Source organism: Stylophora pistillata, chromosome 1, assembly GCF_964205215.1.
Source record: "Stylophora pistillata chromosome 1, jaStyPist1.2, whole genome shotgun sequence".
Classification (NCBI taxonomy): Eukaryota; Metazoa; Cnidaria; class Anthozoa; order Scleractinia; family Pocilloporidae; genus Stylophora; species Stylophora pistillata.
This window is the reverse complement of record NC_142519.1, coordinates 50,260,056-50,281,541: the sequence shown is the minus strand read 5'-3', so window position 1 is coordinate 50,281,541 and position 21,486 is coordinate 50,260,056. Positions and strand designations below refer to the sequence as shown.

Genomic DNA, 21,486 nt, shown 5'->3' with positions numbered 1-21,486 from the left:
CTTAGCGTTGTTTAACGGGAAGACGAGAACAGCGTAAGTATTGTAAATGAAAAGCAAGTCGCCAGCGCCATGGAGTTAAGAGAAGGGACAACAGTAGACATATCATGACTACCTGTTACGTACAAACAAGGATCGAGCAGCCATTTATAAAGCCACGATTTTGAAAGTTTGTGGTGAGTACAAATTGCGATGTTCGGTTCGTGATTAAAAATCGAATTGGTCACTTGCATGCTAGCTTACGCTTCACAATGAAATAAATCTATCAGTAAGCTAAAGGTTTCAGGATTATTTTAGTCACGTTTGACAAGCTGCGAGCCCAGCAAAAACAAACAGCTGGTAAGTCTGCAGTTTAGGATTACTTCATTACAATTTATTGTTTCAGTTACAAGAAGATTATAATTAAAAAAAAAAATTATTCAGCTGTAATGAAGCCCATCACATGTTAATATACCATAGGAAATGTTTTACATGTTAAACTTAAAGCGTGAAAATAAATTTAATTGATTGCTTGAATTTTATTTGGGAGCTAATGCATGTATTTATTTTATATTAGTTGCCTCAAGGTTTTTCCTAAAATTCCCAGTAATTCTTAAATATTCCTTTTCACCCCAAAATGTAACATTCACATTTGAATACATGTACTGTGCTGAAAACAATTATTGTTAATAGTGCATAACAGTATAAAACTGCTGGTTAAATAGCCCAGGGCTTATACACCTTTGCAAGGGGTTTTAGGAGGGCTTATAAACAAATGGCCTTACAAACACACCTGTAATGTAGATATCTGACGGGGCTTAAATTAACTGGAACAGAAAGAGAAATTTGAAACAAGCTCTGGCAGCTCTAATCAAAATATGTTTTTGCAGCTTACATTATTGCCTCATTCCAGATACACTTCAGGACTTGATTAAAAATGTAGACATTATAGGAGTCATTAAAATGGACCACTGGGCAATTGTACTTCATTTGCAAGAGTTTGAGGAGACTAAAAAAAGGGCCAGGTTTCTGAAAAATGAACACATCATTTCTGTTAGATGAAAAGTTTATTCAATTTATGAAAACAAATCTGGAGAAATGGAAAGAAGAAGGAAAAGAATCCTCAGATAAAAGAGTCGCTTGGGATTGGATTAAATATAAGGTTTGCTTTTTTTGGATGCAATACTCAAAAGAGCTTACTAGAACTAAGTGAGATAAAGAGAAAAGTCTACACTAGAATTAACTCCAAGCCACTCAAATACAATTTCAATAAAATCCTTGCAAAGAATTTGATAATATTCTGAATAAATATAAACCTGAGTTAGAAAAACTTTACAAAGAGAAAGCCAATGGATTAATTGTATGTTTAAGGGTGAGATGGCTTGAACATGGGGAAAAAGTACAAAGTATTTTAAAGTCTGGAGAAAAGAAACCAATTACAAAGAAACCTATCAGGGAACTTTGTCTAAACAGAGTTATAACTATCAACTATGAAAAAAAGAAAAAAACAAAATAGGCTCATCTTTGAATTATTATAAAATCTGTATTAGTATAAACAGTGAGGAGCAGCATGATTAGTTGGATCACTTTCTTGGTCAAGCTAGCATTCCAGAATTGTCAGAGGAAGAAAAACTAAGTTGTGAAAGACAATTAACTATTGAAGAATGTGCCAAAACACTGGATACTTTTGGAAATGGAAAGACAGTATATGTACAAAATTTTACAAATTAAACTTTTTGGAGCTCCGTAGGTGAGCTCATGACCGATGCTTTTAATTGCTCTTTTGACTCAGGAGAAATGTAAAATTCAGAAAAACAGGCAATTATTGCATTTATTGATAAAACAGGTAAAGATCGAATGTATTTGGAAAACTGGAGGCTGACTTCATCAGTCAATGCTGACTCCAGGCTTGCTTCTAAGGTCATCAACAGAATCAAAAAAGTCCTTCCTTAAATAATCCATCATAATCAAGTTCTGACTGGTGCACTATCCCCTCGGGGGTACCTCAGGGGTCCATCATGGGCCCCTTGTTTTTTGTGATATTTATTAATGATCTGCCTCATGCTATTTCCTCTGGGAGTATGGTGGCACTGTATGCAGATGACTGTTAAGCCTCAAGAGTTATCTAACGTCCATGTGATAAATGAATCATTTCAAGAAGATCTCAACAATCTGGCTCCTGGGCAAAAAAAAAAAAAAAAAAATTAAATGAGCTTTAACACAAAGAAATGTAGGTTATTGCAGATCACTAAAAAATGATCTTCAATCTCTGCTCCTCTACTACTGGATGGTACTCCCCTTGAAGCTACTACTGAGCCCTCTGATCTTGGTTTATTAACTGATTACAAATTGGCATGGAACTCTCACATAGACAAGATCACCAGCATGGCGAATAAAGTGCTTGGTTTACTCAAAAGAAATTGCAGAGATTTGAGAGATACTTTATTTCTATGCTCAGAACTCTTTATTGTGCCCTGGTTAGGCCTCAACTTGAATGTCACCCTTCACTGCCGGAAATATCATGACTTTGGAAAGAGTGCAACGTCAAGCTATGAAGTTTACTTTAAAATGTGAAGATGACTACAATATTCGCAACTCTAAGCTTAATCTGCTGTCCTTGGAATGTAGGCGATTTCTTTTTGATGTGTTATTTTTTTGTAACTTCTTGAATGGATATGTTGACATTGAGAACTCCTCAACTGTTCAGTTTTACACTGATACTGCTAGGTACCCTTTCAGAGGGAAAGAAGGACTTTAAAGAAGAATTATGCCCATACAAACACTTTTAAGTCTAGTTTTTTTAATCGTATTGTTGATATGTGGAATTCACTCCCACTTTCAACTAGATCAGCATCTTGTATCTCAAGTTTTAAGTGTGGTGTGAGGAACTTCTTGATGAATCCCAACTACACTGGTAAAATTACCAAAAACTCATGGTCACATATTTTAGAATTTTTATATCAGATTTTAATGAACTATATTTATTATAATTATTAAATTATATTTTCAAACGATATATTTAGTTAGGTGGTTTGTCTGAGGATAGCGTCTTGGACTCTTTTACAGACCATCCTTATGGCATTTCCTTTGTTATAAGTAATGATTTCATTTTGTTAATTGCCATTAAATTGTAATAAATAATCAGTCCGGTTTTATCAAGGGTAGATTTATTGGAGAGGTTGTTTGCTCAATTCTCAACATTATCGATCATGCTGAATTGTTAAAGATACCTGGTATTCTACTGTTTATAGATTCTGAAGAAGCCTTTGACTCTATTGAATGGGATTTTCTTTATCGATCACTAGAGGCCTTCAATTTTGGTCCAACCCTAATAAGATGAATAAAAACATTTAAAAAACTCTTGAGTTGTGTTTATAATAATAGCTTATTTTCCAAGCCTCTTAGGTTAGAAAGAGGTGTAACGCAAGGCAACTCTTTGTCACCCTATTTATGTGTTGTGGCAAATGAAATTTTAGTTATATCTCTTAGATCAAATGAGCATGTTAAAGGCATAAAAATCGATAATGATTAAAGTAGAACACTCCTATATGCCAATGATATGACTACTACTCTGGTGAACACCTATTCGGTAGAAATCATCTTGCAAATCCTGAACAATTTTGAAAAACTGCTTTGGTTTAAAAATGAATAATTTATTTAAAAAACCAAAGTGATATGGATTGGGGCAAATAAGAATTCATGAGCAAAACGTATGGGTCTTGAGTGGTACACTGGAGTTAAAATCCAAGGAATTAACTTCTCGTGTGATCAAGAAAAGGTCATTGAACAAAATTTTCATGAAAGATTAAGTGACATCCAAAAAATGATCAACCAATCATGAATGGAGTTTGAGGGATTTGTCCTTGTTTGGCAAAGTGACCATTACAAAATAGTTTCTTATACCAAAGCTGTTAAACACTTTGAAAATATTGGAGACCCCACAAGAAATCATTAAACAGATGGAGACTATGATATAAAAATTGTTGTGGAAAGGTCCAGATAAAGTGACTAGACTCAGTCATTAACTCACTGAAGAATGGTGGCCTGAGTCTGTTACAGATCTTGAAACCCAAATGAAAGCCTTAGTGCACTCCTCGATTCCACGGGTTCTTAATGAGGTAGGTCCATGGAAGTTGTATTTTCAATTGCATTTCATTTGAATAAATATGAAGGAACTCTGCTCTTAAAATGCAATTATGATGTAAGGGATCTCAATTTAAGTTTAAATGGTTATCAGCAGTTACTTGACTGGTGGGCAGATTTTAGAAATGCTTTCTCTGATATTAATTATGCCCATTATGTAATTTGGAATAATAAAGAGATAAGAACTGATAACAAATCTATCTTCTATAAAAATGTGCAGACTGTGGAATTATTTATTTAAATGATCTATTGTTTAGTTTGGATGATATATGCTCTTGAATACATAAAGAATAAAGGGCTTGATTCCAATTTTTTGACATGGTCTGCCTTACAATTGTCTGTGCCCAAGGACAAGTATTCACTGCTGATTATTAAAGCTAAATATCCAGGGAATAGATTAAAAACCCTGTCAGCTGATTTGGAACTTTCAGACCCATTGCATGAGGTATTCTTGATGCCCTATAACCTGGCAGGTGAAACTTATGTCTGGTCTTTTCAGTATAAATAATTATAATAACATTTTATTTACACATACCAAATTAATTAAAATTGGGTTAATTGAGTCAGAGATGTGTTCCTTCTGCACAATTTTCAAAGAAGACTTATACCATCTCTTTTATCATAAAAGAGATGGTATAAGTCTTCTGAGTCTGTGGTAAAAGTCTTCTCTGGCATCTTTTCTGCATAATCACCACTTTCTTCCACATATTATTGCTGAAAATTTCCGCATGATTTTCCATTTTTTTTCGCACCCTATCAGGTGGTCTGTTTATTACTGCTCAGTATGCATGAGCCTTTTAGAACAGGTTTGCAATTGGTGGTCTAATTCTCAGAGTGAAAATCTGAACTTATCTCAAACAGAAATTATAATTGGCATTTTAAATAAAATGACCTACTAAATTATCTGATAATGCTTGCCTGGTAAACTGTGTATATGGGAGTGTAGAAGAAATAAGTCACTTCCAAAGTTTAATTTGTTTGTACACCGAGTAGATGCCAAGAAGAAGAGTGAAAGATGTATTACCTTAAGATATCAGAAGCTTCAAGATTTTAGGAAAAGATAGAAACCATTATTATGAGAATTCTTGTTGTGATACTGTGCAGAGGATTTATGCATGTGGACGGTTCCTTGAAAATCTGCATTGTCTATTTTTATTATCAACTAACTCATGCTTCAAAATCTAATTGAAGTATTTGCACTGTGTCTGATATGTTGTGCTGTCTACCTCTCTAGTATATATATATATATATATATATTATAAGTTAGAGTTACTGTAATAATTGTAATAGGGATAGCATTGTGAGTAAAGTAAATAATAATCATAATGAAAAAAAATTAACTAATTTACAGCAGGTACAAACATATGTGGCCAACTTAGTAAGGAATTAAATGTAACAAGTATTCAGCACCATCACCTCAATATCACATCCCAGGACAGTACCAACAAACTCTGTACTTATGTCCAGAAGACATTTGAGGGATTGGTCATACTGATAAAAAATTCTCATCTGGTGTTTTGCTTATGGTGGGAACTTGATATGTTGTAGGGTATAGGCATTGGCCAATGTTTACTAGCACCTCCATTTGGTGCAAAAATGTGTGCAGGTGTTTGTCTGTAGAATTCATCTGATTAGTCAGGAACAAAATGTTTTCCAAGAGTGAAGCTCAAGAAAAAAGTGTGAGCTTGTTATAATGTCAGTATGTCCAATTATCTTCAATTATATTTAAAACAGCCTTTTCTCAAATCAAAGGTTAGGTTTCAAAATTTATAAAAATAAACTGAGAAATATCACCAGACAGAGTGCACTATAATGAGATTAATGAGAAAAAATTAAAAAAAGTTTTGCATTGATAAATTGCATTCATTTCAATACATTTGGAACAGAATTAAATTAAAAACTAACGACCTGAACAAAATTGGAACATAACTAAAAAGAAGTTCAGACTTTCTCCCTGGAGCCCATCTTTTCTCTTAGCTCAGTATTACAAATTTTAATGTCTAATTTGCAGCAGTAGTGCTTCCACCTTTGTTCTTATTTAAACAAGAAAGGCTTGAGGAGGGCTTTAATATCCAAGGGGTCAGGGAGTTTTAATAACCAAAACCAAAATCTATGCATGTATTTTCTTGTTGACAGGTAGATATACTGTATAACTAGGGGCCAGGGTTAAACAGTTGCAAGTGGCAGTTTACATTATCCCCTCCTCCTTCCACTAAAGAATATTTATTTTTACCTGCAGGAAGCAGCTTTTTTAACATATATTTAACAAATCCAATATGTTGTCCTTTGCATCCAAACTTTCTCTACAGGTCATCTCTGTCAGCAGTATTCATTATCACTTCAATCTGCCATTAAAAATATCAGCATTTCATTATCTCATGCTCTATAAAAAAAAGTCATTCAGATGACTGGAATAGGCCACTACATGCATGTACCCTGTTGTTTATTATAATCATGGAGGGGAGTGCTGTACTAGCAGCTTAAACATTGAATTCATTACAATCAATATGACTTCCCTACATAACTGACTGTGTAACATGAGTGGTGATATTGAGCAACCATGTCACTGCTTTCTCAAACTCTGCTAAATGAATTCGAACTTGCTTTGATTCTTATTTGGAATAATGGCCGCAAGATTTGTTGTGGTGTGGTGAGCGACGAAGATGTAAATGCATTTTCCCAACAACAACAAGAAGAGAACAACAAAATTAAAGAAAATGCTCTTTGATCTAAACATTATCAATTTATGAGTTTCGATCTTGATACATTTTGTTTCTATTATACTGAAGGAGGAAGAAATTCATTTTATCGATTTTTCGCCTCACTTCGTGGCCGATATTAAGGGATGGAAAATGGCTTATACATTTCGAAGGAAGAATTTTGATTGTTTAAAATAATCGCCTAAGTTTCGTGGTGCTTGTCGTGACTAACGAAGGACAAAACCAAAACATCAAAGGGTTGGTCCATGTTTGAGGTTCAGTCCCTGGACTCGAGGTCATTGCTTTGTCCACCAACCTATTGCTTGGTGATCAGTTCTTTCCACATTTGTTAGAGGATGAGTACGTAATGGTCCTAATAAGATACATTTCATAGACATTGAATCGGTTGAAAGTCACGTTAAGACCACTCACCTGTCGAAGTACAAACGAGAATTTTCATCCCGGAGGGTGGAAGTTACTTCACACAACCGATGTACAAAGTGAAGAGGAGAATTCTCTTTTTTATAACAGGTTTTCAAATGTAACACAGCTGTAGAACGAACCGTCCTGACTTTACAGTGCGACATCAATTTTTTCAGTACTAAATTCACGGCTGTCCACCATTTTGAATGCGGTTCCAAGGAAACTGGGTCGAGAGGTAGTCACGGCCAATCAGAACTAAGAAACCGCGTTCAAAGAAATCTGTGCTCTTGATTGCAAAATCTGGATTTTGATTTTGAAATTCGGAATTTGGATTTTACGGCAAAACAAGAAATCCGAAAACGAGTTACGACGCTGAGAAAACATGGATTTCTATGTCTCGCAACTTTTGGGAAATCCAAAGAGGGATTTGCAACTGACTACGGTTGTTCTAGGTGGGGTCTCTATGGGTTCACCGATAGCTGTAAAACGGCAAAGACATCAGCTTTCATTTATTGGCTCTGGAATTTTTTAAAATTTAAATCTACCTTTAGGAAGGATTTTCAACAACGAAATCCGTTGGTGCTTTTCATGATTTACTAAAAAATCCAAAACCTGGAATTTCAAATCTAAAAATCCGGTTTTCCTAATCGAAAGCAGGCCGACTCTCCCTTTAGAGCCTTTAGGGCGTTAGAGTCGTTTTCTCCATATTCCACAAGTACTGGCAGTTATTTTTGACTCTTGAATGGAACTAGGGTTATTTTAATCAAGTCATCAACTTAAGGCAGAAAACAAAACGCCTTTGGCTTTTCGAATATCTTATCAAGGTTACCTTCGGCTGCAAGTTTCTGTAAAATCAGTTCACCCACTCTCTGTCTCCACTCTCTGGGACACTTTCTCACTGACAATAACACTTGAAATAGTCAAAAAAAAAAAAATGACGATTATTTCCTTTCGAAATATTTTAAACATTTTCATGATTCAATTTAATCAGAACGCGTAAAAGTGATGTGGGCAAATAAGATAGGCTAGGTATGAAAGAACCGATCCAGTTACTACAGACTGACCTCTATGTTCACAAATAGTTCAATAATAATAATAATAATAATAATAATAATAATAATAATAACTTTTATTTGTATAGCGCTCTTATCCTATGTTGAAGGCGCTTTACAACACTGTGCGGGGGACTTTGCCAGACTGCCAGTGGGAATTTATAATCAACAAAGGCGAATTTTTTTTTTTTTTTCTTTTTTTTTTACTGCTGCCCTCTCCTCCCAATTCCCAGTAAACAGGCCAGACCACATCAAAGTAATCTCGTGATGTGGGTTCTTTAACGTCCCCTACCTAATCAAATTATCTAATTTAATAGATGCAGGAGAGGGGACCTACGGTTTACTCGTCCAGTGCTCTAACCAATTGAGCTAACCGGGAGGCGGTTTGATGACAATTGTCAAAAGACGAGAATGCTGTCTGTTCTCCTTAAAGAAAATAAAACCGAGACATTTTTGTCTTCACTTTTAAAAATACGTCGAATAATTAACAACGCTATTATCGTGTCTTCAGATCTCAAAGAACAAAAAACACAATCAAGAGGTAAGAAAAAGCCATTTTCAAAATCAACTCAGTAATCTGGCTGCAAACCATTAGTTCGCGAGAACCACATAGAGTAGTTAACATACAGCTGCTACTCTGACCATAGAAAGAAAAAAGATTATTATTTTCGTCAATAAATAAAATGTTATTTGTAGCATCTAAATGTTCAGGCAGATCATATTTGGAATTACAAAGCGTAGTCAGTGTTGTTATTTCATAATGATGTACCTTGTACTGGTTGGGATAAAAATTATATGGTTTTTGAAACAGATTTTTTTTCCTTAACTGAAGGTGCCAGTGACACTCGGGCGATGGAATTTCAATGCAGCTGATATCTCCGTGCTGGTAAAGGAAATCTGAAGAGAAAATTCCCTTCAGAACAGGGCCCCTCTTCGCATATTTTCAAACACAAACACGAACGATTCACGGAAAGACAATATGAAAGCAATTATTCTTTGGACAATGCTGTGACGTAGTCGTAGATTGAGCATCAAACCATAAAAGCCAAAGAGATTAAGTTAAAGAAGTTATACGCAAATGAATGGGGGTGTTACACATGAAAGGACGACCCAGAGATCGTGAAGTAATGATATTGATTTATTCATAAATCAAAACCTATTTGGTTTAAAATCCGACAATAGATCAAAGGCCTCAGTTGAGAGGAATAGCTCGGGCAATCCAGGAAGGAGTTTCTTAATTAATGTTCAAATGAATATGTGAATTAACAGTTCGTCAACCTTCTTCTTAGTCACTGCTAAATTAACGACGCCGATTTCCCAGACACCATCTTTGTGCCCTGAAAAGAAAAAAAAATTAAATTAAGTCAAGAGTTTCATAGCCCTGTAGCATGTATATTGATCTCCTACTCTACTGTCCTCGTGCAAGTCGATGGGGCGAGTATTTCTTCCTTCTCCTCTAGGCAAAAACATACTGTAGCCCATAGACGACAGGCTATCCACTTTTTAAATTCAATTTTATCGCGCTATAAATCTCATTTATCGCTCGATAAAAGCAAAATATCGTGCGAGAAATCGAAATCATATCGCGATAAGTGAAAAACTATGAAGCGATAAATTCTAAATTATCGCGCGGTCGATTCTTTATGGGCATCTCACGATCCTGTGATACGCGTTATTGACCACGCTTGAGGTCAAGATCACTGGATGTTGGCCCAGTTCTTTTTTAGCGTTTTTATGCACTGAGACGAGGTTGAGGTCCATAAAAACAAAATAAAAGAACGAGGATAATATCCAGCCATCTTGACCGAACAAGCTTGGTCAATAAAGGATTCAGTATATGGAAAAAATATTTCGCTTTGAACTTACTAAGACTCAATGATGACTTGTTTATTTCGAGAGCCGGGAAAGAAAGCCAACCGTGTTTGTAGCACAATGTGCCCACGAGGCTTGTTTAATTCTAACTTTGTTTTGATTGTTTCTTCTGTCGCTTATAGCGACTTCGTCGCCAACACTGTCCAAAAGTTACGAAGTTTAAAGTCCGCCCCACCCACTTTTTCTCTTGCGCGGGATCAAAGCGGGCAGTCCTGAGCGTGTAAGATAGGCCCATCTTGCCCTGCTCGCTCGGGTAGCCAATCAGAACATAGGATTCGCGTCATCATCCCGCTGGTGCTGCCAGCCATATTATAATTAAATAATCGCGCGATAAAGAAAAATTTATCACGCGATATTTTAGTTTTATTGCGCGATAAAATGTGGCATATCCACTGTAGGCCAAGTTTTTCAGACAGTTTTTTTTAAGAAAATGGGGTCGTAAAACAAATCACCTCCGTCTCGGATGAAAACAGCCCAAAGAAAGAAAAACCTTCGGGATCGCATTTTTCGATTCAATTTTTTTTGGTCGTTCGAGACAGGAAGATTTTAGTCTTTTTCTTCAGCCGAAGTGCACCAATAGAGCTCAGCTAAGCCCATGATCAGTCATCTTGAGCTCCGCTCTACCAGCGAACTATAGCTACAAATTAAATCCAATCTTGAACTTATTTCGAGGCAGTTTCCGCTTTCTCTCCTTCTTGGTATTTTTGGAATATTCCTGCGCGACAGCGTGACCTGATCAGTTAACAAGTCACGTTTAAGAGACCTTGAACTTGACACTGGGATTGACGAGGACTCTCTTTCGGAGTTAAGTTGAGTTTTGTGACCTTTTCGCACCATGACTTTGTTGATTGTTTTGATTGAAATGCAAGACTTTTCCAAGGCTTTATTTTCATTCAAATACTTACGCAACGTAAACATATATTTCATTTTTGTTGGAGGAGTTTACACGTAGTAGTAAAAAAGTAAAAGAAAAGTAGAAAGTAGCCCCTCTATCAGAAAAAGCCGGATTTCTTATTTCAGGTTAATTTTCCTATAGGAACAAAGTTTAGTAATCATAGAAATTAAAAAGAAAATGACTGGCTAGGTAGCATGAACGTGGGTAGTGCTTTATGTAATCCATGCAAAATCTTTTGGCCGATTACTACGCTAATAAAAAACCTCATTAACCACACGATAGAGCTTGTCAACAGTCCCCTAACGGCAGTTGGAATTAACTCCGAATGAAGTAGCTCGCAAGGGAGTGGTAAGGAAGGGGGAGCGCCCTCTTCCTTACCCATTCCCCGTCATCGCTGTTTTTCCTCCCGCTTTCCTTTTTGTACCGTCTTCGACTTAAGAGCTTGTTCAGATGCTGTCGATCTGGCAAATGTTATAGATTTTCTTCAAAAAATTAAATTACTTCAAAACGATCCAGAGACTGGCACTATCTTTTCGCAATCTCCACTTATTTCATTCAAACGCGACAAAAACATAGGCAAGTTTTTGGTCAGAAGTTCATTCCAAACTAATGACCAACCCGGCACTTTTAAATGCGCTCGCGCACGATGCAAAACTTGTTACTTCATTGACAACGCTGAGAAAATATCGGGACCCATGCGATCCATTAAGATCACCCATCACTTCAAGTGCACCTCCACCAACGTTATCTATTGCATAACTTGCACTTATTGCAAAAAGTTATGCATCGGCGAAACAGGAAGACGACTAGCTGACCGATTCCGAGAACACCTTCGCGTCGTGGAAAGGAATGACAAAGACGCATCTAAACCAGTCGCTAGACACTTTAATTTACCTAATCATTCTAAACAACATATGGCTATCTGCGGTCTTTCCTTACATTTACGCAACACGGAAAACCGCAAAACTCTTGAACAAAAGTTAATCTTTCAAATCGGCACTCTTAATCCCACAGGTATCAACGAACGCTTTTCATTCCACTAATTTATTCGTGTTTTTCTCGTTGCCATGTTCCCACCAATGGCGTAGCTGCGCTTTCTGCATATAAAACCACATAAAACCCACAATTCCTCCATTCGCTCTGACGAAAGGCTAACGCTCGAAACGTCAGCTTTTTGATTCGTTACGGTGGCCAATTTACTATTTCAAATTAGTTGATATAACCAATTAAGCATGAAAAAAGCCCAGCGAGGTTTACTTTTTTTTTGTATATATAGATCAGTGATATGTGTCTAATTAATCAGAAAAGTTATTGACTTTAATAGTTGGCTCATTAGTTCACACCAACCTGCTACTCGCTTGTTTAGGCCTAGCATCCTCTGTAGTAATTCTCTTTAACGTTTCGATTTCTTCAGTCATACAGTCCACGTTGTTCTTACATTTCCCCATGGCTATTTCCTGCTTTGCCTGTTTCAGCAACACATCTTGAGTTGATTTACACATGTCCAAGAGGGAATACAACTGTTTTTTCATCCTCTGTGAAAGTATTATCAATATATTACGATAAACAGTCATAGGGGCAGTTCTGTCTGTTTCGGTTGCCCAAGCTCAGAGTGTTCAGAATCGATCAACTTTCCAGAGTAATAAATGATACCAAGGGTACTGCTTTACTGCGCTCTATAATTTGTCTGTAGAACTTGTGACACCTTCTTAACAAACAAGATGCAAAGGAAAAAAACAGAGCAACAGAGCTCATTGATGCCGTCGTTTATCAGTAGACAGAATCCTCATCGACAACTTACAATATTTTTGTCACTTCTAACGGGCTGTTTTAATATCTTTCGTTCTGGGTTTACCCAAAGCGTTGAAACCTCTACAAAGCAGTGCCTATTTTCCTTTTTGTCGAGAAAAAGTGTGAAATGGAGGCGAGACTCACCAAGTGACGTCCCTTTTTGTTCTCCGAAGTTGGCGATCCTCTTCGGATATCTCCTTCTCTCACTCCACTGCAACAAGACCACATAAATAGAGAAGACAAGAAAAGTGGTACCTCGTCAGTAAAGTGTTTTAAAGACGAGTGATTTTGAAAGATGGTTAAGTTGTGAAAACGTTCCGACCACGTTTCCGTTATCACGAAATTCAAGTAATGATGATGATGATAATAAGATAATAATAGCCATGATAATCATGATAATAATAGTTAAAATCCTAATAATAGTTGACCACTCCCCCAATAAGGCTTTTCAGTGCCAATAGTGACAAATTGTAAATAAACTTTCACTCTAACACCTCGCGCAAATACACTTTCGAAACACTTCAGATTGGAAGTCTAACTGGCCTCCTCCAGAGGGCCAGATTCGCATCACTAGATTTTTTCATCAAAAAAAGTCGCCACGATATTAACAAACTTAAATTCAATCGTAGCACCAAATTTTCCAATCTCTCCTTTGAAGGGTGGTCGCCATTAAAAAAACCTAAAAAAACGCAGAGACATTGTTATCAAAGCAGCCGACAAGGGCGGCGCAGTAGTTGTTTGGAGGACTGATCTTTAGCAAAAAGAAGCTTTGCGGCAACTTTCTGACACCTCTTTTAATCAAAAGGTTGACAAAGATCTCCCTTTCACTAATCAAAACACTGTCAAAAATACGATTAACGAACTTAACTAAACAAGCTAAACAAGAATTGCCGGTCACAGCAAAAAATTTCATCATTACCACTCCTAGAACTTCTTCTATTTACTTATTCCCTAAAATTCACAAACCTAATAACCCAGGTCGACCCATTGTCTCGGCTCGCAGTTGTCCCACCGTACTTATTTCCAACTATTTAGACAACATTATGGCTCCCATCGTCAAAACTTTACTATCATATATCTAAGACAGCCAACACGCTCTTCAAATTTTTCGCGAGTTTAATTTCCTCGGCCAAGGCAAACTTCTTTTCACTGTAGATACTACATCTCTTTATACTGTCATTCCCAATGACAAAGGTCTTCTGGCCCTCAAACAATTTTTTCATCAACGCATTGTTAAGGAACCTAGATCTGAAACACTAATTCGCCTAGCCGAACTAGTGCTTACACTCAATTGTTTTTTATTCGGGGACAATTATTTCAAACAAAACTAATGGCGTAGCCATGGGTACTAAAATGGAACCCAGCTATGCCAATCTCTTTGTAGGTTTTGTCGAATACTAATTTTTAAGCCAATAAATGACCCAAACCTGAACTCTGCAGTCGCTATATTGACGACTGTATCGGCGCTTCCTCCTCTACCCCGCAGAGAGTAGTAGTAGTAGTAGTAGATACTTTTATTTAGCTAGGGTAACTCCTACAGTTACAAAAACTGATATCCTTAGAGGCCCTAGATAAAGGAAATATAAAAAATACTCAAAACTAATCCTAACTAAGCTAATAGAGGAAAAATCCTAAAAGAGGTTAAGATTTATTACAAACTTTTCATAAAAACTACAAATTACGATTAAAAACTTCACATCCACGATAATAAAAAGGTTTTTTTCGTATATTCTAGTTTGATGGAGGGAAGACGGAGATGATTACTTTGCCGTGTCTTTCTCTGTACGATATCTCTATTAAAATAAAAGTGGCCCATTAAAAATTGCGGCCAGCGCTTATCTAGACATTTCTTCACAAATTTAACGTGTGAATCTCCCGTCTAAGTCCCAGCGTATCATAACTGAGGTGAGCTAGCGCTTCATCACCGCTGTTAGTTTGCAGGATAATCCTTGCCGCATGTCTCTGCAATTTTTCTATACTATCAGCATTCGTACGGCCGCAACAGTTCCAAACGGCATCACAATAATCAAGAACAGGAAGAATAAATGATCTGTAAATTATACTAGTAGTATGCATACTAATGCTCCGCCTGGTGCGGCCAAGAATTCCTATTCTCTTACTAACTTTGCTTACTACCTGATTTACGTGTGTGTTCCATGAAAGCGACTCATCCAAGATTACACCTAGGTATTTATACTAAACAACCTGTGTTAGCTCCTTGCCATCGATATTCACAGAGAGATTAGCATTTGCTAACCAGTAGAGCCAGTACCAAATAAAACACATTCAGTTCTGCCTTGGTGAATAAAAGGGCTGTTGTCTAAAAGCCAGTCATTAACCTTGGCAAGTTCACTGGTAAGTGTACTACTTATTTCTTGGGCATTACTAGCGGTGAAATAAATAACTGTATCATCAGCGTACATCAGAATCTGGGCAGATCTTTGACAAACAGGACAAAGAGTAAAGGGCCAAGAATTGACCCTTGCGGGACACCCGAGGTAATAAGACATGGATCAGAGTTTTCTTTACTAAAACTTACGAGTTGTTTTCGGTCTGTCAGATAGTTTTGGAACCAGTCTAACTCAACGTCCTTAAGTCCATATGACTCTAGTTTGCTAATAAGTATTTCGTGATCAACAGGGAGCTAACTCAGTTTACAACCGCAGTCAATTCCTTTCAACCAGCCCTAAAATATACTAAGGAAATTTCCGACAATTTTTTATCCTTTACAGACATCAAAGTTTCAATTAAAGAAAATGGTATATGCACTAGTGTGTATCACAAACTTACAGACTCACACTACTTTCTGTATTCATATTCGCACCCATCTCATGTCAAGAATTCCATTCCTTTTCTCAGTTTTTAGGACCTCGTCGTTTATGTAGAGGTGTCACTGTGCCAGTTTTTCGAAAAAACGTGGTTACCCTGTTTCTGTCGTTCAAGTGAGTCATCGCCGCGCCCAACTTATTGATCGACAGTCAGCACTACAAACGTCACAAAAGGAAAATTCCGACTGCATCCCTTACCACAAAAGATAACCATGAAGTTTACTTTAAGTATAGTACAAGTATACTGCATCAATAATAGTTATACTGCAATCAAACTTCAGTGGTACTGCACTTAAGTACAGCTGCAGTACCATTTTTGAAGTACACTGTAAGTATACTGTTTGAGTGAAAATCATTTTCCTTGTTGATGATGTAGGGTATAAGTACACTTGAAATCTCTCACACAAATGTAAATCATGGTCAGGTCTGATTAAGTAGGAAAAACTATACTGAAAAGGTACTGAGTTGCCTCAGTTGAAATAGCAGTGTCTTTTCATGTATCTGTTTCCTAATTTTCCACGCAGTTATATTTGTTTGTTAATAGTTATCAACGACCGCTGTTAATTCATTCCATTAATTCATTCTTGTTTTTCTCGTCACCATGTTCTCACCAATAGCATAGCTCCACTTTCTGCATATAAACTGCACACACACACAACCCACAATTCCTCCATCCGCTCTGACATTAAGGGCTATCGCTCCAAACGCCAGCTTTTTAACTCTTTTACAGTGGCCAATTTATAATTTCAACTAAGCTGATAAAACCAAATTACCATGTTACACCCACTGACACAAGCACCACAGCTTCTTTAGAAACTACTACCTTTATTCGTTAATTTTCACATTTAGAAAATGGGGGAGAAAGTATGTTGAAGTTATACATGTTTTTACCCAGGCTGTTTGACAGATGCATTTAGTAAGGTCAAATAAAAAATTTAGAGAAGGCATGATCTTTCTTTTGGTCAGGTTGATGAACCACAGTAATATTTAAACTAAACACTTATACTGTCAGAAGTCAGATGATGTTGTCATTAGTAAGCAAATGGAAAGAAATTAGTGGACCAATTTTGCCAATTAATTTAGTTGCAGCTGAGGCATTGCGAGTCAGTAAGTTAGTTGATAACAAATGTCATGGTTTTTATTGAATTGTTTTTCACTGCTACTCTTGAAAATCATTTCTACAGCTGACTATGTGTTTACTCTTTCATCCCCTCTTCAGCAAGAGTTATTGGAGGCTTGATGCTCATCACCATTTTAAGGATTTTCACAATTTTGAAAGGAATTGAATTAAGAAATGATCTTTCCTAAGATCGATGTTAAACTTAGACTCTTGAAACCTTTTTAAATGGTTCCAAAGGTTGTTCTTTGTAGAAATCCAGACAAGTGCAGCCAAATCATCTATTTTTCATTAGCTGACATTGCATCTCTATAAAAACAAAACAAAACTAAACTAAACTAAAAAAAAAAAAGAAAATAAAAACACGAGGGAAATGAATTCAATTTTTCATATCCTATAATCAGCAAATGGTGACTGGTGAACAAGTGGTTCAGTTATTACAGAAGATATACTAATTTCTTATGACACAAATTTCATTAGAGCAGCAGATGAAATTGAATCAAGCAAAGAAATGATCCTCACAGGTAGACTGTAATTTCTTAAATAAGTAATTGCAGAAAAGAAACCAGAAAACATTCAGGCCTCAATGCTAAGTGTTCCTGAAACAGTTATTAAAACAGTGCGAGATAGAATTTTCAAATTCTTGTGGAAAAATAAAAAAGATGAAGTAAAATATGGTGGTGTGAACTTCCCAAATGTCCACCGTGGTAAAATCACTACACTTGAGCTGGTTAGGCAGGTTTCTAAATTTCACAAATGAGACCTGACAAGCTATCCCTAATAGTTATTTTAATATATATGGAGGATTATCTTTCCTATTGAAAAGTAATTACAACTCTAAGCTCTTTGACAAGAATATGCCTCTTTTTTATAGCGAGATGTTAGACTATTTCAAGTAATTACGCAGGGGTTATCCTGATGTTTACAATTATAGTAAATTTATTCTTTGGAACAATAAAGAAATTATAATAGAGAGCAAATCTATTTTCTGGAAATATTTGTTTGGAAAAGTACTAATATTAAATAGAGACGGTAAGTTCTTATCTCTAGAAAATTTTCAAAGGAAATATAATGTTGAACCAAGCTATTAAAAATTTTCAACTTATTGCTGCAATCCCAAACTATTTGAAGAGAAAGCACAGGCATCAACTGCTGTAACACACAGAAATATATTAGAAGAATGGGATATTTTCTATCAGTCAAAAAACAAAGTTATCTCTAACTAAATGTAGATGTAAAGATTACCACAAATTACTTCAAGAAAAGATTAGGACAGAACCTACTGCCGTTAAAAGATGGTCAAGACATTTGGTGAACTTTGACTCTGGTTGGAAACAGATCTTACACAATTAAAACTTACAAAACAACAAGTGACATTTAGCTAAGAGGATTTGGTTATAAGGTTTTCCCCAGAATATATTGTCACTATAAATAAGGAACTCAAGCAATTCAAAATCAGAAATGATGACTAATGCTTTCAATGCAAAAATCCTGATTCACTAGAACACACCTTCTTGGTCAGTGCCCTGTGAGTATTCAATTCTATCCAGAAATCATATAGTGGTTCAATATTTTTAATAACACCCACATAAATTTATCTGTTGACCAAATTTTACTTCAGATTTACCTCCCTCCTGCCATTAGCGATATTACCTCCGACACCAACTGGATTTGCTTATCCTATTAACAAAAGATACATATACAAACTGTGGTCAAAATAATGAAAAAAATCTTAGTAAGTTACAATTTATACAAGGAAATTTGAGAACTTTATCTAAGGTAGTAAAATACAAATTAATATTGTCAACAAACCTTTTTTTTTTGCTTTTTTGTTCATATCATGTGTTATTGCAAAATAATAATAACACGACGTATATGAGCACGATCCTTCGCAGTAAAGCACTATTTGAGCAATAGTGAAAATCAGACCTGAAAAAAATTTCAGGCCTGTACGGGACTCAAACCACTGACCTCTGCGATACTAGTGCAGCGCTCTACCAATTGAGCTAACAAGCCAACTGGGAGCAGGCCATCAAATTAATTCGACATAAACCCGTAGATGATAAATCAAACAACAACAAACATATGAAACATATGTGTGAACTGCGGTTATGAGATGTATATGAGCACGATCCTTCGCAGTAAAGCACTATTTGAGCAATAGTGAAAATCAGACCTGAAAAAAATTTCAGGCCTGTACGGGACTCAAACCACTGACCTCTGCGATACTAGTGCAGCGCTCTACCAATTGAGCTAACAAGCCAACTGGGAGCAGGCCATCAAATTAATTCGACATAAACCCGTAGATGATAAATCAAACAACAACAAACATATGAAACATATGTGTGAACTGCGGTTATGAGACGTATATGAGCACGATCCTTCGCAGTAAAGCACTATTTGAGCAATAGTGAAAATCAGACCTGAAAAAAATTTCAGGCCTGTACGGGACTCGAACCACTGACCTCTGCGATACTAGTGCAGCGCTCTACCAATTGAGCTAACAAGCCAACTGGGAGCAGGCCATCAAATTAATTCGACATAAACCCGTAGATGATAAATCAAACAACAACAAACATATGAAACATATGTGTGAACTGCGGTTATGTCTCAACAAACATATGAAACATATGTGTGAATCAGATGATTAGACGAAAAATAAAAAAATAAAAAAAATTCAGGCATTGAAAGGATTTGAACCCCTGCTTTCAAGATACTAGTTGGGCAGTCTACTACCAGCTGTCAGCTATAAAGCCACATGTTGATGGACAAAATTTAGAGGCAAATCTAAATCAAAATTTTCAATAAATAATTCAGTTTGAGCTGCAGATGAAAATTCAGCAAAGAAATGGCCCTTGCAAATGGACTGGACATTGTAGTACCAAGAGAGAGAACTGAGCTAAGAAGCCAGGTTTAGTAAAAAAACTAAGAACAATTAACTCAATGCCCTCAAATGCTAAAAAGGAAAGATTTTCAATAAGGGTTATCATAGAGATGCCCAGCATTACTACTGAAAGCTTAATCCAATATGATTCAAATTACTAAAAAACTTTGTGTTCTATTATAATATGAGGTTGCCATGACACCAACACATGAGAATTGTAACAGTGAGAAACATTAAACAGTGATAAGAGTTTCCATCAGAAAGTCAACCCGTAAAACTAACATGTATTGTAAATGGTACAGGAGACAAAGCACTATTAGATATGGTGCCAATGATGCTAAAGCAATCTAAAATTGTGGAGAAAGAAATTAAGATGAGACAACAGAGCTGTCTGTCTGAGCCTATGTACAACTGTACAGCATGTCTGTCACCATTTTGATCCCTAATTCATTCTTCTATGTTGTTTTATTAGTGACTGTTTTTTTTTTTCCTTGGGTAACATTGATGCTGATGTACTTATATTGCAGATCAGTTTATTCACATTATAGTGACTTTGGACCCCAAAATGTAACAAGTATGTCTGTTTACAAGAACTATGCTGAAAACAATACCATTAATACTCAGTGTACTAACAGTATAAAACTACTCACTCAGGTTTAATTAATAGTCTGGGCACATACAACTTTGCAAGGGGTTTTAGGAGGACTTATAAATAAAGGGCCTTACAAACACAGTGTATATATCTGAGGGGGCTTAAATTAACCAGAACAGAAACACTTTGATACAAGCTGTAGCAGCACTTATCAAAATATGTTTTACATTATTTTGAGAAACTGCATTCATGAGGATTTGAGTTAATGAATCTCTTGATACATTTTGTTTCTGGTACACACTGTACATCAATACATATATTGTTTTGTTGTGTGGTATATATCACTGAGTATTTGATAAGTTGCACTGTATTTTGACAAGCCTGTAGGGCAAGTCAAAATACAAACAATGAGTAAAAATTCATTCTCAGTAATACTTCACAACAAAACGTCTAATAAGAGATCTATTATCCGACACGCCAAGTTCTTATTTCAGTGCGAACGAATTTAATTCGCAGATATTTCTGAAGTACAAATATCGCATGATATTTGTACTCATCTCTGCACGTTATTTGTACTCTACAAAGCACAATTGCATAATAAATATATCTCATCCGACCTTTTTTTGTGTAGTATTGCTGAGTATTTTTACGAGTTGTGCTATATTTTGATGAGCCCATAGGGCGAGTCGAAATACAAACAACGACTAAAAATACTCAGTGATACTACACAAAAAAACGTTTAATAAGAGATTATTATCCAACACGCCAAATTGTTATTTCAGTAAGGGCGAATTTCGCGGATATTTCAGGAGTACAAATATCGCGTGATATCTATACTCGTCTCGCCCGTTATTTGTACTCTAGCATAATTGAATAATAAATGTAAAACTATATATATAAGGAGGAACCACGTTAACTAATTTTGTCGATTTCTCACCTCACTTTATGACCGATATTGATGAGTTTTGAATGTTTAAAATAATCGCCTAAATTTCGTTGTGTTTGTTGTGACTAACCATAAACAAAACGAAAAAATCAAAAGGTTAGTCTATGTTTGAGTAGTCCAACGAGGTTAGGTCAAATTATGGACTGGAGGTCATTGTTTTGTCCACCAATCCATTGCTTGGTGATCAGTTCTTTCAGCATTTGTCAAAGGATAAGCACGCAGTGGTCCTAATAAGATACATTTCAAAGACATCGAATAAGTTAAAAGT

At 36.1% G+C, this 21,486-nt stretch overlaps 1 protein-coding gene and 1 pseudogene across 6 annotated transcripts in view; one reads left to right on the top strand and one right to left on the bottom strand.

Moving 5' to 3' along the window:
- Window positions 1-21,486, bottom strand: part of LOC111344865 (uncharacterized) — a 50,793-nt gene that overhangs the window by 4,690 nt on the left and 24,617 nt on the right. For all 5 annotated transcript variants that reach the window (XM_088760850.1, XM_088760854.1, XM_088760845.1 and 2 more), the window contains exons 2-6: window positions 18,424-18,476; window positions 12,996-13,062; window positions 12,408-12,595; window positions 7,251-9,630; window positions 6,353-6,464 (exon numbers count right to left, since the gene is read on the bottom strand). In XM_088760850.1, the coding sequence (XP_088616976.1) occupies window positions 9,594-9,630; window positions 12,408-12,595; window positions 12,996-13,062; window positions 18,424-18,437 (306 nt within the window). In that variant the 5' untranslated portion in view covers window positions 18,438-18,476 and the 3' untranslated portion in view covers window positions 6,353-6,464; window positions 7,251-9,593. The remainder of the gene's footprint in view (window positions 1-6,352; window positions 6,465-7,250; window positions 9,631-12,407; window positions 12,596-12,995; window positions 13,063-18,423; window positions 18,477-21,486) is intronic.
- Window positions 1-21,486, top strand: part of LOC148742938 (delta-1-pyrroline-5-carboxylate synthase-like) — a 595,352-nt pseudogene that overhangs the window by 557,891 nt on the left and 15,975 nt on the right. The gene's annotated exons all lie outside the window — the stretch shown is intronic.